The sequence below is a fragment of the Podarcis pityusensis genome (assembly GCF_964106645.2).
Source record: "Podarcis pityusensis genome assembly, chromosome: 3".
Taxonomy (NCBI): domain Eukaryota; kingdom Metazoa; phylum Chordata; class Lepidosauria; order Squamata; family Lacertidae; genus Podarcis; species Podarcis pityusensis.
This window is the reverse complement of record NC_138026.1, coordinates 38,861,798-38,879,186: the sequence shown is the minus strand read 5'-3', so window position 1 is coordinate 38,879,186 and position 17,389 is coordinate 38,861,798. Positions and strand designations below refer to the sequence as shown.

Genomic DNA, 17,389 nt, shown 5'->3' with positions numbered 1-17,389 from the left:
AATAAAATGTTAGCTGCCCATTTGTTCTCCAGGGATATATTGGGATAGCTTTCATTCTTTCCCCATACTATCTAACATCTAAACAAGCCAGTCAAGGGCAACACAGCTGCAGTTCAGATCAAGGTCTGTGTTGCTTTATTCTATTTGTTATATTTCTGATTCAGTGAGCTATACATCACAAAAATGTGTTCCCTCTCTGAAAAGCAAACCAGGGTGAACAGAGTTCATGGATTCGCGCATGCAGTATCCCCACGCCCCACACTTTCTATGTGCAGAAGGCAGAATCCAAATTCCAACCTCCACAAATACAAAGGCTATGTCTGCCTGCAGTGTTGATCCAGTAGAGAGATCCTGCTGGCAAGAGGTGGGAGAGAGGGGTCTTTTGCCATTTCCCTCTCTGTCCCCCGCACCCCCTTGCAGCCCTAAGGATCACCTTCCATGCTGTTCTGGAGGGGCTGCAAGAAGAAGAGGAAGCTATCAAAAGTAGCCTTCCTCCCTTCTGCTGGTGGGAGTTTGCCTTTGGTAGAATTCCACTTCAAGGATGCTCCCCCACCAGTGGCAAAGCCTGGTTCTGAGCCAGAGTGATTCAAACTAGGTTTGGGGCTCAAGACCCAAATCATTCTTTCAAGCAGAGTCTGGATCACAAGACAATATGCATCTTGTCTTCGGATAACTATAGCATATGGGTTAACTGCAAAAATTAAAGATCTGAATGGGGAAATAAGTACATCTTGCTAGCCAAGCCAGGTTTTACAACTTTCACTTACAATTATCTTCCACATCCTTCTTACTGTCTTCTTCTGCAGGAAAGACTTGGTTGATAGCAGCATGAAAGGTCTGTAATTGAAAAAGAAGATAATGTTGGCTTCAGCTATAAACTGAGAAGATATATGAAGAAACAATTTACATGAAAGCACTTTATTTAAAAACTGAGCTGCACGGGGGGAGAGGGGAGGTTCAGACATACCCAGTCAGTTTTTCTGACACACAGATTTCCCCAAAATGCTAATACCATTCAAATATCAGAAATACAAAAAAATAAATCGGGGAACACTACAGATTGAGGCTACTGCATTTGTGTTAATGGTCATGAGCTCCTACCTAGGAAGTGTGGCAAACATACGGCAGCACATGGCTTAATCCCATCTAGATTGAATTATTGCAAAGCTCTCTAGTGGGGCTTCATCTGAAGAGTCTTTGGAAACCTCCGTCGAGCCAGTGTGCATCTGCAAGGATGTTGGAGATGACTGACCATTGGTCCATATTACCTTCCCTTGTCCTCCTCAAGTTAGGCAAACCAAGGTATCTTTCTTTGATTTCAAACATCCTGGATGTTTCATTTAATTGAGCAGCAAAACTGTTATATTTTGCCTACATCTACATCTCACTTTCCAATTTGTGATGTTGCAGGTTGGGTTAATAAAGACTTTAAATGTAATTCAGTCTTCAGAAACATTCCAGTTAAAACAAACTGCAACCATGCCCCACCATATCAAATATTTTGCCGACTGCGGGTTACACACCTGACAACAACAGAACTGCTAATAATATCACTTGGTAGGCCCCAAACCCTTCTACTCATACACAAGGTTTTTGAAATGGCCCTTCTCTAGAGCAAGCCCAAAACACCTCTGGAAGCCCTCCCACAAGGACCTCAGCATGGCACCCCAAGGGGGCTAGAAGCTGCTACAGGAAAGGACTAGTGTCCTCTTCCCTTTGTGCAAATTGTACACGTTCCATCAAAGAGAAGAGAGGTGGGAGGTTTATGTGGGTGACATTCTATGCAAACTTGAAATTGGTTGAAATGCAACCAATTTATTTTAAACAAGCAATTTCACGTCAATGCAGACATTAAAATAAACATATGGTTCCACTGAGATCAAAAGAGGATCAGTTTTGTCAAGAAGAAAGCAGACGGCAGAGGGGGATAAAGAGCTCATGCTAAGTAAGACATATAGACAGTCCTAATATACTAGATCCTTTAGCATACTTTTTAAACACATTTCCTAGATTACACATGTATATTTGCAGTGCTTGAGCATGTGTTTTTACTTCTGTGTATCAGCTGGCCCTCTCACCGGGGTACAGCTTTATTGAAAATGGTTTTCAGACACCTCACATCTGAGATTCTTTGAAAAATGATTCTTAAAAAGACATTAGAATTAAAATAAATTATAAATAAAGGGTATCACTGTCATCCACTTAAAAAGTGATATCCAACTAAAAATGTTTCACAAGGCTTCACAAGTTGACTTTCAGCACAATTCAGTAAAATTTAGCTATGACCAAGTCCCATTAAAATAAATGGGATTTAAGCTACGAGTGACTGTCCGATTCTATCCCATTATCAGAGATCACTTGATGTCCAAAAACATACCCCTTATCTGCAATGCTGGTCGGGATTCAGCCAACATGTTAATCACATTAATTTTCATGGAGAAAAATGAAGTTTAATTTAATGTAATATCAAAATACCACATGACATTTATATAGCATTTCCATATTTTCAAGCTGCTTCACTTACATGATCTTGCAGAAATCCTTATAATAACCCCATAAGGTCGATTAGTATTATTTACCTGCAGAAGCAGGACTAAGACCAAGAGAATGGCTTGCCTCAGGAGACCTAGTGAACTCACAGTCCTACATGAACTCACAGACACAAAATGGTTCTTAGTGTGGACTGCTCTGGTCTAATTCAAGTGAGGAAAAAGTATATTAACAGCTAAATAAGGCTCAAATGGGGACAAGCCCATGTCTCATGGCAACACCTTCTGGAAGCCTGCATTTACTGAGAAAGAAATTAGACATATTTACAACACCCGCAACATTTTCTTGAGTCAAAAATGAGAGTACCCCTAAACATTTATTTAGAAAAAAGCACTGATTATGCCTGAGGAAAACCCACCAAATTCCTTCTCACCGGACTTCTTCCTTAGGAGATATACCTAGCTTCCCTGGCAGAAGGAAGCCTGTGGCTTCACCTCTTGACCTACAACTAGGATTTCCACCAACCATCAATGCGTTATTATTTGTTTTGGAGTCTTACATTCCAAATTTAGATATACAAAGGGTAAAAATAAATAAACCTACAACCTATTGATTTTCTGTACATTGTTTACCTGTGCCTCATGGATTCTTTGTGAGTCACGCAACAGGAACAGTTGCTCTTTTAAAAAACTGCTACAAAATAGCAACCTTTTCAAAATAATAACCATATTTATTAATAGCATTACTAACTTCAGGGAACTCTAGACATTATTTTAACCTCTGGCCCTCCAGATGTTGCCCAATTACAACTACCACCTGACCCAGCAAGTGTGGTCAATGGACAGAGCTGATGGGAGTTGGAGTTTGGCAACTTTTGGAAGGCCCAAGATACTTCTAGTTGTATGACTGCAGCTGAAAATGGCAGCTAACTATCTAGCTTGCCCAAGTAACATCTAGTACAATTTGCCTTGTGTTACAATGTCACAACTTCCCACATTTTGCACCACCAACAAACGATGGAAGGTGAGGGAAATCCATATTGTGGTGTCACAATATGAAGTAAGCTGCACCAGGCATTGAGTCAGATTCAAACTTAGTTAGTAAACTTTGGTCCTAATGTAATCAATCAGACTTAAAACATGCCTAACTTGATCCACTGATTTCAATTAAGCCTAAGTATGGTGCAGGACACAAATACTTTGCTAGAGTGCCGTTGCCAGTGTGCCCCACCAAGAGGCTCTGCTGCTGTCACCACCACTCTATACTGATACCTCACTTATGGAACTCCTTCCCACTGGACGTACAACTGGATCTCTCAATATTGTCTTTTAAGAAACTTTTAAAGTTGCATTTATTTACTTGGGCTTTTGGAGGAAGATGAGGTATTAGGGCTGTTTTGAATCCTTGACAGTGTCCTCTGAGGTCACTTAATTTTAATGTTAAATTTAAGGACATTTTAATGTATACTGTAGTTCCGTTGTGTGGTTTTATATTATGATGCACACCGCTCTGCAGTCTTCAGATAAAAGGAGGTCCGCAAATAAACTAACAATAATTTATATTACTACTAATACTGCCAGTATTACTACCACCATTAGTAGTTAAGTCTGGACCCAACCCATTATGGGAGAGGAGTGAGCAGAAGCACGACCATGATTTTCAGTGTCTATTACAGATTTACAGCAGTCTAGTTCAGCCTGTAATCTACCCAGAAATAAAATAGCTCCAGATCCCAGATATATACTGTGCATAAATTGGTATGAAACACGACATTTGCCAAGTATTCTTACAGAGACAATTAGCCATATGAGTAACAATTTCACCGAAACTCTTACAAAATCTCTTACAAACTAAAATTAAATACATCGTGACAGCTAAAGTCTTGTTAATAGAGCCATCTGAGCTTTAACATTGAACCAAGTTACCGTATCAATTTAAGTGACAGCGATAACAAAGGTGTAACCCTTCCGGTTTTCTGTGGCCTACATCCACTTTGCCTCTGAAGAGGTGCTGAATCGTAAACAGACACATCAAAATCATTGCTATGACATTTCTCAATGAGCCTCTTACAGCCGTTGCCTCACAATCCAGCAGGCTCTCAAGTATTATTGTCTCCCATGAATGGTGCTTAAACAGGCTGAAAAGTCCCAACAATTGTTCATACAGCAGTGATTAATCTCAATTTCTCAAAGAAGTATCCACAATGATTTTATAATGGATATTTTAAGACAGCTCACCTACATTTTAGGTTCCCTCAACTAGAGAGCTATAGATTCATAGAATTGTAGAGCTGGAAGGGATTCTGACACTGTAAAGTACTGCTCTTCCAGAAAATATAGGTCTTTCACTTGGGTGGGACATAAGATTGACAACAAGAATACATTCAAGATTAAGTTGCCCAAAGGTGCATTATAGTAACACTTCGTGGCTGCTTGTTATATCTCATAAAAGACAAAAATACAGTGGTACCTCAGGTTAAGTACTTAATTCGTTCCAGAGGTCTGTTCTTAACCTGAAACTGTTCTTAACCTGAAGCACCACTTTAGCTAATGGGGCCTCCTGCTGCTGCCCCGCCGCCAGTGCACAAACTCTGTTCTCATCCTGAAGCGAAGTTCTTAACCTGAAGCACTATATCTGGGTTAGCAGAGTCTGTAACCTGAAGCATATGTAACCTGAGGTACCACTGTATACCGTATTGGCCTGAATAAGCCTCACTTCTTCCCCAAATTCTGACCGTGAAAAGTTAAAGTGCAGCTTATATTCACAACATTACGGTATGCAGCCAGGAGCGTGGGGCAAACAGCGGCAGGAGCGCAGCAGGAGCGTGGCACCCGCCCCACACGTAGTCCCCCGTCCTCTCCCCCAAGGCCAGGAAGGGAGAGAACAAGGAAGGGGAAAGGCCGCCGGCAACACAACATGGCTCCCCCCGCCCAGTATGCAGCCAGGAGCAGCAAGGAATGGAGCGGCTTATATTCGGGTGTGGCTTATATACGGGGCAATACGGTAGGTTTTCCTGAGGAATGATCAATCACCTGAAAAAATCTGGATCTTGACCAACTCATCCAACCACAACAACTTCCAGTTTAAAACTAGGTACATGATAAGGCAGAGAACTTTGATCAGAGTAGGAAATGCAGAAAAGAAAGCAGTGTATTTACAAGTCCCCATATGGCATAGTACACATTTCCTACTTCCGCTTTCAGAGGCCTTAACATAACTGTGTACTTTGGAATACTTTTTTTTTCCCCCAACAGCAGGCCATAACACAGATCAAGCCACTGAGTGGAGCTTCAAAGGCAGTCTGGCGCCCCAAGTCATGTGTCATAGGAACAAAGCTGTAAGTAAGATCAATATTCTAAATTACTTGACAAACAGCCTCAGCCTCATTGCATACACCTTCTCTTCAACTAAAACAATTTCTTGAAAGGTTTGTAATCACCTTTTTGGAGATACTTACCTTGCCTTTTTGATTTAGAGGTTCAATTGTTAAGGTATCAGGGCCAATATCCACAATCAATCCCATCTGAAACCCATCAGTCGCGTGCGGAGCCCAGACAGGCTTCCCGTCCTCCATTTTGAGGAGCTATTTTCTATAGAGAGAAGGGGGGGAAATGAAGGTAAATCAATCAACCATCCGGTAAGATTCTCCTTACATGTTTAATACTGCAGGTATATTCCAAATATTTGGAGAAGGAAAAGGTCTAGCTCAGCCACTTCTTAGGAAAGGTTATACTAACTCAAGTAGCATGTGCTGATTTCAGTTTCCCAGTTCTCCAAACACACAAAATAAGGGGATACAACTGAGTTGAGAAATATTGAACAAATATTTTTGCATTTATCAGAGCTTGAATAATGACTGGACTCCAAATTCCTGTAGAGTTGCTAAAACTAAGGAGGTATGAATTTGATCAGTCCCCTCAATGAGAGAGCCATGCTGCTTTAAGTAATATTTTCTGAGGAAAGGCTATGGATTGTTCTCACACTTCAAAGACTAAACTTTGTTCCATTTAGCAGTGTAGATCCTATGTCTTTTAAATGTTCCAGTGCTTGGGGTTTTGTTTTGTTTTTTAGTTCCTGTTTACTTGACTTTCAACACATGTGAGCATTACACCCACAACTTTCTCAGTTCTCTTCTCAGGAACTGGAGATAGGAGGATAACAACCACAACGCTAATTCTACAATAAGACAGATGGAAGACAGATAGAAAGTGTGAATATTATATTTAAAACCCAATACATTAGGCAGGAGTTATTAAGGTGCAAAAGTTTGAGAATGAAATCCCTAACAGTCTAGTAGAAAAAGTCATGATGAATACAAAGAGTGGGCTTCTGGTCCAATAGCAATACTTCAGTTTGTCTCTTGAATGAAGCAACTAAAAGAGGCAGTTGATACATAAAATGGATCTCTTTTATTTAAGCATGGTTCTATAAATTTCTAACTATGTATAGCTTTGCATTGCATCATATCATATCCATTTTGGATCAAGATTACACAGCTTAAAATTAATCTAATACTCTTGGCAAGCTATTTGTCAACTCACATCCACACTATTAAATACAAAGCGTCCTGCAGTAATTCCACTGGTAATTAAATACACTCAAATCTCCGCTTAACAAACAACCTTTTTTTCTTGTCCCTTTATTACTGATTTATTATTTCAGATCTACATAAGGACTCAGGCCAAGAGATCCTAAGCATCTATGACAGAAAAACAGGTATCATATTTATGCATCTAAACTATTTAGTATGCTGACCCAAAACATATTTTATGATGGTAATAAAAAAAAGTTCCGTCTACTTAGAACTTCCCCTTCACAAACGCTGTTGAAATTTATGTAACACAGCAAGTGAATATTGGTGGACCTTTTCCGGTGTTTGATGTTTCTCATTCTATATGTCAAATTTGCAAAGCTGAGGTTTTACTGGTAAGTTCAGCGACTCTCATCGAGAGAGAGAGAAAGACAGCTCCATTCTTCAGAATGAAAAAATGTATACAAGTTATAAGGAAACACCGCAATGTAGATGGGCAAGTTTGCCTCAAGAGGCATTCCAGGTTCTTTTTGAAGTGCTTCACTTCTTTGATTTGTTCCTCCAAATCTAAAAGGCAAATTGGGATTTCACAAGAGAATTTTCCAAAAGTAAAACCGACAGGAAAAGGAAATAAACAGCATTCACCCTTTCACCACACACGCCGAGAATTGTGCGCTTCCCAATTGCCTCTTGGGAGACTCTTACTGAGGTTTCAAAGGAGCAGCTGTAACACGGGGGGGAAATGTCTCAACGTTCCATTGCGCACACAGCTCTTGTACAGAAACATGACCTTAAATTCAAGGAGTTTGCAATGAACTTCTATCCTGGCAATCCTCAAACTGTTTTGTTTTGACAAATTTCAACAAATTTTAAAATAAAAAGACTTTTTTTGTGTTGCTATGGAAGCAACTAATTTATTTACTTAAAATGTGCATTTAAATTTTGGGGAGAGAGGAGACACCTTGTAGGCAATCTAACCTGGCGCCTCGCTTGATGCAGGAGAGAGAGATCATATTACATATATGTATACTAAGCACACATACAACTGTTTTCATATATAGCATTGTTTTCAAATGTTTGTAATTTTTGTATATGGAATTGTTTCAAATTGATTTATATGTGGACCTGTTTTTAACTGCTTCTACATCTTTATGGCTTTACGCCTGTAATTATTCATTTGACTAATAAGTGCATTTTATTGCCCAGGGACTTTATGGGAAAGGGCAGGTAATGTTTAGGGGGGTACTCTCATTTTGACTCAAAGAAAATCACCATTTTATAATTTGAATTGGGGAAAATAAATACAGTAAATGGACAAAAGTACAAAGATTCACAAAATGTTTAGAGGTATGCGTACCCCTGCATCCCCCCCCCCGAAAAAAGCACTGTATATACCCATAAATGTACATATTCACATAAAGGCAGAGAATTCTGAACACGGTGTTGACAGACTACCACATGGAGAATACATGCACTGAGTGGCCAATCCCAACTTTTGGATTACATGACTGACACTGCCCATGCCTTCATGTAAATATGCCACAGTCTTTTAACTACACTGTATTTAAACTGTTTTTGGATCTCGCCCCTCTCCCCCACCCTCAATGGTTGTTTCATTCTTCTGATTCCCAGCTGTGGCAACTTCTGTGTCACTCAAAAACAAAACCCTATTGTAAGATTTGTGTGTGCGATGAAACGTTGTGACACAATAAATCAGTTAGAAAATATTCTGCCACAAAGTGCCAGTCATCAGTCATAAAAGCCCCTCGATTACCTCAAAGTAGTTTCCTTCCTTTTTTAACCTGCAGCAGTGCCCAAATGTAGACATTATCGCTAGGCAATAATGGAGTGAGCTACATTGGACAGCAAGGGCTCACATATCCTTCCTTTAAAAAGGCCTGTCAAACAAGCAGATTTTTCACTCCTACGTGTAAGGAAAGAGCCATAACAGGCACTGAAATCATACTGAGGTGATAGGAGTCAAGATCAGCTTGATCAGAGACATTCCCACAAGAGTGGCGACAGTCGACAACAGTCCCTCAACAGCAGAGGTGGAAAGGGAATAAGGCTGTATTTGCTTCTAGAGGAAAGAAATCCTGTCAAATAGCAAAAGCATTCTCCTGTGAGGCAGCTGCCTCAAGCAACGCATATTAGACAGTATCTTACTGACAAGATACCTCCCCTCATTTAATTGAATTTTGCATTCTGGTTTTTACCACAGAGGACAAGGGTGCTACCATATGCGTTTTCTTCATCTCAGGCATTAGAACGTGCTTGGGCTGGTCCTACTGGGCTGAGGTGAACAGGAATATAGGCAGAACTGGGAGAAACAGGTGCCCAAATGTTACCATGGTTTGAACATGGCCGCTGCATCGAAGGAGCCATAGAGCTGCATCAAGTCGTAACTGCCACAGCCTCTGGGAAGAGGCTTCAAGAACTGTGATCTCCGGTGCTCTGGAGTTGTCTATAAATTTGGAATCCAAAAGCCATTCTACACATTCCCTTGCTCCAGTTCAGAAGGTGGCTTAGAGATGATTGAGAAGAAGGTGCAACGTCAGGGCTCACATGCGGTCTTCCCCTCTCCTCTTTTGCCCATGTGGACAGGAAAAGAGCCAAAGCTGGATTAAACCAATTACCCTTACATATGAACTGGGGGAAAGGATAGTGGAGCACACAAGCCCAAGGCTCATCGTAGGTCATTCAAATCATCTAAATGTGGAACATGTGGCCCTCCAGATGTTGCTGAGCTACCACCTCCACCATCCCTGATCATTAGGCATCCTTGCTGAGGCTGACAGAAGTTGGAATCCAACAACATCTGGAGGGCCACAGATGCCAGACCCAAGCCACAGAATGCAGTAGTGGAATTCTGCCTTATTTCAGAATGCTGATGGGTTGTGTATGATTATTTTTAAATGTTTGTCCAATCAGAAAGAAGTACTCTGCATATAACTAATATATGGGGGGGGGGGGGCCTTAGAACAGTCCTCTCCCTGCTAACTTATTACATGCACAGTTGTTGTTTTTTTAAAAAATAGGAGAGCAGTAACACACACAAACACAAACACACACAAAATGAATCTCTGCATACACAATGTGGCACTCTACCATCTCATTCTGCATTACATAAAGTTCTAAAAAGCACTGGATTTCTGTATGGGCATTTCCCCCAACTCAAGGGGAAAATAATATGGAATGTATAGAATCCCTGCTTCCAGACCACAAAAAAAACCCAGAGATGCCTGCAAATGCTTTCAATCCGTAAATGGCCTTATTAATCGCAAGGACAGAAGAAAGACTTCAGCTTTTGCCAGCAAAACTAAAGCTTGCAGAACCTTAAGTATTAAACATGAGCACTTTTGTCCACAAAATGAAAGTTTGTGGCTCTACACTGTGAAGTCAAGTCCAGTTTATGTTAACTTGGAAGCCTTCAGCTACATTCCAAGCAGTTCACAACACCCGATTATCCTGGTCATGTGTGCTGAGCAACATAGAGCAAATCCTTTTGAACAACATCTGTATTCAGTCAGACCTGGCCGGTGGCCATATTTATTTCTTTATTTAGAACTGTACAAATCAGATATAAGCCACATTTTCTGTAGGTTGAAATATATTCAATTCCTTCTTAACTTTGGGCTCCACTTTTTATCCAACCTCCAAGCATCCAGTAGCCACAGTAGCTCCAAGGTTATGACAGAGGTCAAGAAGCAAGTTTTTACCACTAACTAGGTGCCTATGAGAAGTTAACTGGCTCCTAAATTTTGCACACACTGAAAATCCAATGCTATGAATGGTAATGGCTCTTTAGAATATTGAAAGTGTATTGGATCTAAAGAGGCCATGACTTTCACTAGCCCCTGATTTATTTTTAGCATACAGTACTTGGAGAACAACATTCATTTCGGACAACCACGAAAACCAAAGGAACATTGTTACCAGGGCACACACTGCCATTTCTCCAGATGTTCAAGTAGGCTGCACAAGCAAGCTACCCTGAAATTAAAATGTATAATCTCTTAACCACCAGGCCTACAATAAAAGGTCAGTCAGTTGTCTGAGGAAGTAGCCACTTCTTAAATTCCAGTTCCACAAAGTAGGAACTTCAGATCTTGAATTCATTTGTTTACTCAAGAGACTCCTTTTTTCCATTGACAAAACAGACTATTTCTTTCCCTGATGCCACATTTGTCTCCAACAATTGAGCTATTATACACTACTGAAATTAAACCAGGGCGTTTGCAATGGTTTCTTATTTACTATCAATTCAACCTAATGTGAGGATATTTTTGTTCGCACCTCAAACTGTGCCTTTACACATAGTTGAGTCATAAGCCTTTATTTTATGAGTTTACAGAGCTCTTTTACAGAGCTGCTATACATCTGGAATTTCCCTGACACAGTTGGGATTTGTCCATCGAAAATGGCGTCCAGGTGGAATGTTTGAAAAGCGGGCGTATGGCAGCCCATACAGGAAGTGTGGTTTTGTGATGTGTGTTGTTGTTGTTTTTTGAGATTCCCCTAAAAATAGATTAAAAACTTCATTTTTGGAGGGGGGGGTTAAAAAAAAAAAAGCAAAGCTCAAGAACTTTTGTGTCCGGATTTTCACATTTTGAAATATGGTAACCATATCTTTTACGATATAGAACTTTTCAACTACTGGAACCTATACTGTTTCCTTAATTTGTTTTTAATAAATTAATAAAGGGGCCTGTGATTCTTTTTTTAAAAAAACTGAACTGCTGCCAATTAATGTGTCTAATTTTGTTTTGTTTTGTTGTTTTGTTTTGTTTTAATAATTTTTATTGAATGATTTCATGTTACAAAAAACAATGCAGCCATACCACCACCAAACATAATCAAGATATAAAAATTACATACATCAATATTTAGTTTGTTATTTGTTATTTACTGTCTTATTTCCTCCCAAACATTGCATACAAAAACACTCATATGTGCAGACACCCACACACCCACACCCGCACACGAAATGATAATAATGAAAGTAAATACTTTTCCAACTTTTATCTTCCAAGATCTTTTCTTCAACTTTGACTGCCTTTTTTCTTCAACTTTGACTTCCTAATTTTGTTTTGAACTGTATTGTAGTTTTATTATACCTTGTATGGGGTGTGTCCCTAATGGTAACCTATGATTACGGTAACTTTATAAATTTATTTATAAAACAAATATCAAACATAATTCAGTATTAAGCATGTGCCACAATACTGTGGTACAAACATACATCTATCATACGTGTATTTCAGTTTTGATTAGTTATTCATAGCTTCCAGCAAACACTATTATTTTGGAAGTATTTCACTACTGATCGTTTTAGTTGCGATTCTATGCAAGCATCTGTCCTCCAGATGTTCCCATGCCCATCAGCCACAGTCAACATGGCCAATGGTCAGAGCTGCTGGTAGTCTAGAAACATCAGGAAAGTCACAGGTTCTCCATCCCCATTTTATACCTTGATAATTCCAACACGTGTAAATATCAGAATCACTGAAAATGGCCTTGCACATGTGCCCTCTGATCAGCAACTCAGTGAGAAACAGCCAACAAACAGGCAGCTATCTAAAACCTGGGTGAACCAGTTAAATTTCTTTGGGCCTGTTAATTAAGAATAGTGTACTGTATAGCATTATCCTTTGAGAATGAATTCCACATGTAATTGCATATTATATGAAAAGTATACCTTTTCAATGCTTCAAACACTTATCCTGTCAAAACAGGATAACATCCCTTAGATGTTCTTGGGCTGGAAAATAGCCTGCAACTCAGATAAAGGCATTATGGTTTGGTTTTGGTTTTATTTAAAAACGTTTCTAAACAACTTAAGATCTTTAAAACCTCTAAGTGGTGTACACTTTGCACAATATAAATAAAGTATCCATTAAAACAGAAATACAGCCAAAATCAATAAAACAATATGAAAGCACAGAAAAGCAAATAAAACAGATTTGGGAGTTTCATACACATAAATCAGGGTCCAATTTTATGGGTGACAGGAAATCCGGGCAAAAAAGTAAGTCTTTACAAGATGTCTGAAGCAACTGTTTCACATATCACGGGGGAAGGACATTCCACAAAACAGGGGAAACAGCAGAACATGCCTGTTCCCCAGATGATCGAAGTGAACTTGCAGGTCTACACAGGGGTCGTTGGTCTTTCAGGCAACCTGATCCTAAGTTGTTCAGGGCTTCAACATGGCTTGCAGCTGATTGGCAGCCAATGTCGTTGCCCTGGCACAGGTGTAACATGCGAGTGCTCAGGTGTTTCGCTCAACACCCTGGCTGCAGCTTCCAGACCAATCCTAAAGGCAAGCCCTACATGGAGTGCATTACAGTAGTCCAATTTTAAGATTACAATGACTAAGCTAGCCAGGAAAGGGCATAGTTGGCACACCAACCTAAGCTGGTAATAGGTGCTCCTCACCACAGAAGACACCTGAGCTTTCAATGGCTGAGATTGACCTAGGAACACCACCAAACTATACACCTGTTCTTTTGGAAGGAGTGGACCCCTGTCCAGAACTGAATCCTATGTCTATTATATCCAGAGCTAGCACAAATAAGAGGCAGTTATAGATTTGATGCTGGTGAACTGTCAGGGCGTGGTGGGTAGAAGCCCTGAAAACAATATGTGATTATTTACTTCCATGCATTCTCTCACTGTATCTTACACTATCGTTGCACAGGCATATCCAATCAAATATTGACCGTTCATATTAATTAGGCATCCACAGTTTCATTACTTATGTTATTGTTTCTGTTTTTAGTAGGGGGTCTTGGATTATCCTAAGACTTGAGCAATCCTACTGCAAGTAATAAGTGAATTTCTGTTGTGGTTGCAATTTCTAGCTCTAATATCAAACATTTATTAAAAGTGTACTGAATTATTTATCTAATGCCACTGACTTGGTCTATCAAATGGTCTAAGGAGAGGAGAGTGGGGGATATAATGGGAGCTGAAAGGCGATTTGATGAGCAGCATAGTTTTAAATTAAGCTGAAATTTTATTTTTATTTTCATTTCTATACCGCTTTGTATTTTTTTTGGGGGGGGGGAATCTCAAAGCGGTTTATGATCTACTTTAAAACATCAAATAAAACAATCCAGCATAAAACACTGCTGAAGAAAGTGAAGTATACTATGGCATAAAAGAGTAAATTGTAAAAATCCTTTATAGATGCCATGGGCTGCAACCATGTAGAAATTCGTGCTTGGGAATCAACTGAACTACATGCAAAAACTTACCTTGGCTCTTATAAACACTCCATTCCATAATTCCCATCCATTCACCATGTTGGCTTGGACTGATGGGAGCTAGAGTTCAAAAACATCTGCAGGGCATCACATCGGCTATCGCCCGAGTGATACAACTCATACCCTCTTCTTTCTATTTATCTTCCCACAGCTAAAAGAATTTTTGTATAATGCACAGGAAGAGGTTACAAATCTTTCCAAGAGTGAAATCATAGCGATGCATTCCCCCTTGGAAATTGGCGCTTGCTTGCACATCCATTTGGTGACGCTACAAGCAGTAATTTCATGACATCAAGAGGATTCATTCCTGCACATAAATCTCAGCAAATTGCAGCCTTTGCCATCTGAACATTTTTTTTATGCTCTACTGCATCCAGTATGCTACATTTGCCTTTTTTTTCTTTTTGCCACTGTAACACATGAGTAGTTATCAGATAGCTTTTGGTTCCTAGGTAGCAGATCTAACCAAAAAGCAAAGGTTATCATTAGTCCCTAAATCCATCACAATATACACTCTTCCACAAGATTTCACTATCTTTCTGTTACTCCATCTTAACCTACATAAGCTTGCCACTTCTGCTATGAATTAAAAATACCTTCCAGTGTGATGCCATCTACAAATCTCACCAACCATATCACTATTTTTACCAAAGGTCACCTGTTAAAATATTGAATACATGGAACGAAGGACTTATCCCAGAAAAGTCTCTTCACATAATAACTTTTGGATTATGTCAGGCAGTTCCTCACCTATTTGAGAAACCAGGATAAAGCTCATTGAAGCCCATGGGTTGGGCATTCATGAAGAAATTTGCCAGTCTCAAAGCCTAATCAGACAGAAAGACTTTGAATAATAGAACTGTACCAATAACAGCCCCAGTGGCAACATATAGTTTCCTCCCAAACAGGTATAGACTTGACCTGGTAGGCAATAAATGGTAATGCAAAAAGTAAACACAGACACCCAGGCCTATAACAGAAGTTCCAAAATCCACATTACCTTTATTAGGTAAATCCACATTACCTTTATCCAGATTACCTTTATTAGGCTGACTAAAATGTCACCATAGGGTGCAAGCTTTCAAGTTCTCCGGAACTCGTCCATCGCAGAGTCTGCATCTATTTAGATCCCTAACACAGAATGGAGGAAGAGGCACGAAGCATTCAAATGGGTCTCTATTAGTTGCTGCTCAGGTTTCAAGCTGCACCGAGTAAAAAATAAAAAGCTCTTGGCTTTAAGTGATGGAATGATCACATACAGAAAATTCTGCTATGCATATTCAAATATCATATGGTCAACCAGCCATCTCAAGGCACTGTCGCTCCAACAACTCCCAACTATAAAGAGCTTCATCTCTTCAGCAGCCCAGCCTGTGACCCAGTTTTAAGTGTTCGCTTCACCACATTCTTACGGAAAGTGTTGCTCTTCACTAACTACATTATGAAGCGAAAGTCACCACATGACTTGCAGCCCATCATGCAGCAAGTTTGCCTGTCTCCAATTTATGTCAGTAACAGGCAGAGGACAGAATTCCGTTTTACACCTTGGCACTGGGGAGGGCAGGGAACCACTTGCGCCAACACTTTACCCCATGGTAAAAGTTAAGTGTAGACTAGAGTCTGGCTGCATACACACCAAACATCTAAAGCACATGACTTCCCCCAGAGAATTCCATGCTGGGAATTGTAGCTATGCGATGGGTAAACTCCAGTTCCAAGAATTCTTTACAGGAAGTCATGTGTTCTAAGTGCTTTTTTCTGGGGGGACACAGGGCTACGCATACCCCTAAACATTTTGTGAATCTAAGTTTAGCCTCATTGAGGGGCAATATTTCAATATGAGTAGGAAAACGAGAGTTACCCCTAAACATTTTGGGATATGCCATAACACAGATAAGTCAACACAGCTTCCTGGGCTAACACTAGCATTAGCAACATAATCATTAGCGCAGTAAATGCATGAGTTTGCTTACAATAGTGGCATGTTTCGTAGGCGTTGTCTTGCAGGTGTGACAGTGGCCTTTAGAGAGCAGCTTACAGGAAAGAGGTTGCATCACCCGGACACCCATGCGATTAGGAATACTGCTTGTTAAATGACTTCGCACTTTTTTGGCGAGCTCACAATGAGGACTACATTTAGAAGCAGCAAATTAGGATTTGCGCACACATACAAACCTATAGTTACCGGTGACTTACTTCCCCTCCCTTGCCGGTTTAATGAAAAGATTAACAAAGCAAACACAAAAGTGTGCTTATATAAATGCTCGATTTCTATTTTTAAAAAGGAGGCAATGGAGCTGGAAAAGTACCCTTGGAAGCAGATGCCCTCATTTCCTACTCCCCGACGTGTGCTGAAATTATTTGGAGATGAGGGAATTGCACTCTTCACCTGCTCAGAGGCACCTTCATCTATTTTCACTTCACATGAGCAAGGGGAGCCCACATTGGCCAAACTATGCCCTATGGACTGTCACGGAAACGAGCTTTTTCTGCTGTTGCCCCTGCCCTTTGGAATGTTCTTCCTCCTGCTATATGGGAATGCTTCTTCCATTGTTTGTTTTATGTGTCTTTTAAAGACCTAGTTCTTTGTCCAGGGTTTCCCTGACCACTAAATTTAGTTATTGAAGCTGGATCCTGCATTTGGTCATTCTGACTTGAATTTTATCTACCGTTATAGATAATGGCAACCCGGCCAGATGGGCGGAGTATAAATAATAAAAGTATTTAAATTTTTAAAAAATTATTATTATTATTATAGTGATGTTGGGATTAATTGTTTTATGTTATTGTTTTTATATACTGAGTTTTTCACATCACTTAAAAGAATGTTTTCCTTAATATTAAGCTGGTTACAAATGTTCTTAATACTTTAGCGCTGAGCACCGGCACCAAATACACATACTAAGGCAAAAGGAAAAGGAAATTAAGTTATGGCAAGACGGAAAGGAAACTAAGTTCTGCATCTACACACAAATCTTGCAGACTGTGTTCAGTTGAGAGCATCATAATGGCCATGGTGAAAATCTTTTTTCTTTTTTTAAGGCGGGAGGGAAGAAACACCCAGAACTAAAAAGATAGCAGTTGGTCTTGACAGCAAAAT

The 17,389-nt window shown here is 39.9% G+C and overlaps 1 protein-coding gene across 1 annotated transcript in view; it reads right to left on the bottom strand.

Annotated features, from left to right (window-relative positions):
- Positions 1–17,389, bottom strand: part of MYO6 (myosin VI) — a 105,618-nt gene that overhangs the window by 67,814 nt on the left and 20,415 nt on the right. The window contains exons 2-3 of the mRNA XM_080998282.1: positions 5,948–6,080; positions 768–837 (exon numbers count right to left, since the gene is read on the bottom strand). Of these exons, the coding sequence (XP_080854408.1) occupies positions 768–837; positions 5,948–6,064 (187 nt within the window). The 5' untranslated portion in view covers positions 6,065–6,080. The remainder of the gene's footprint in view (positions 1–767; positions 838–5,947; positions 6,081–17,389) is intronic.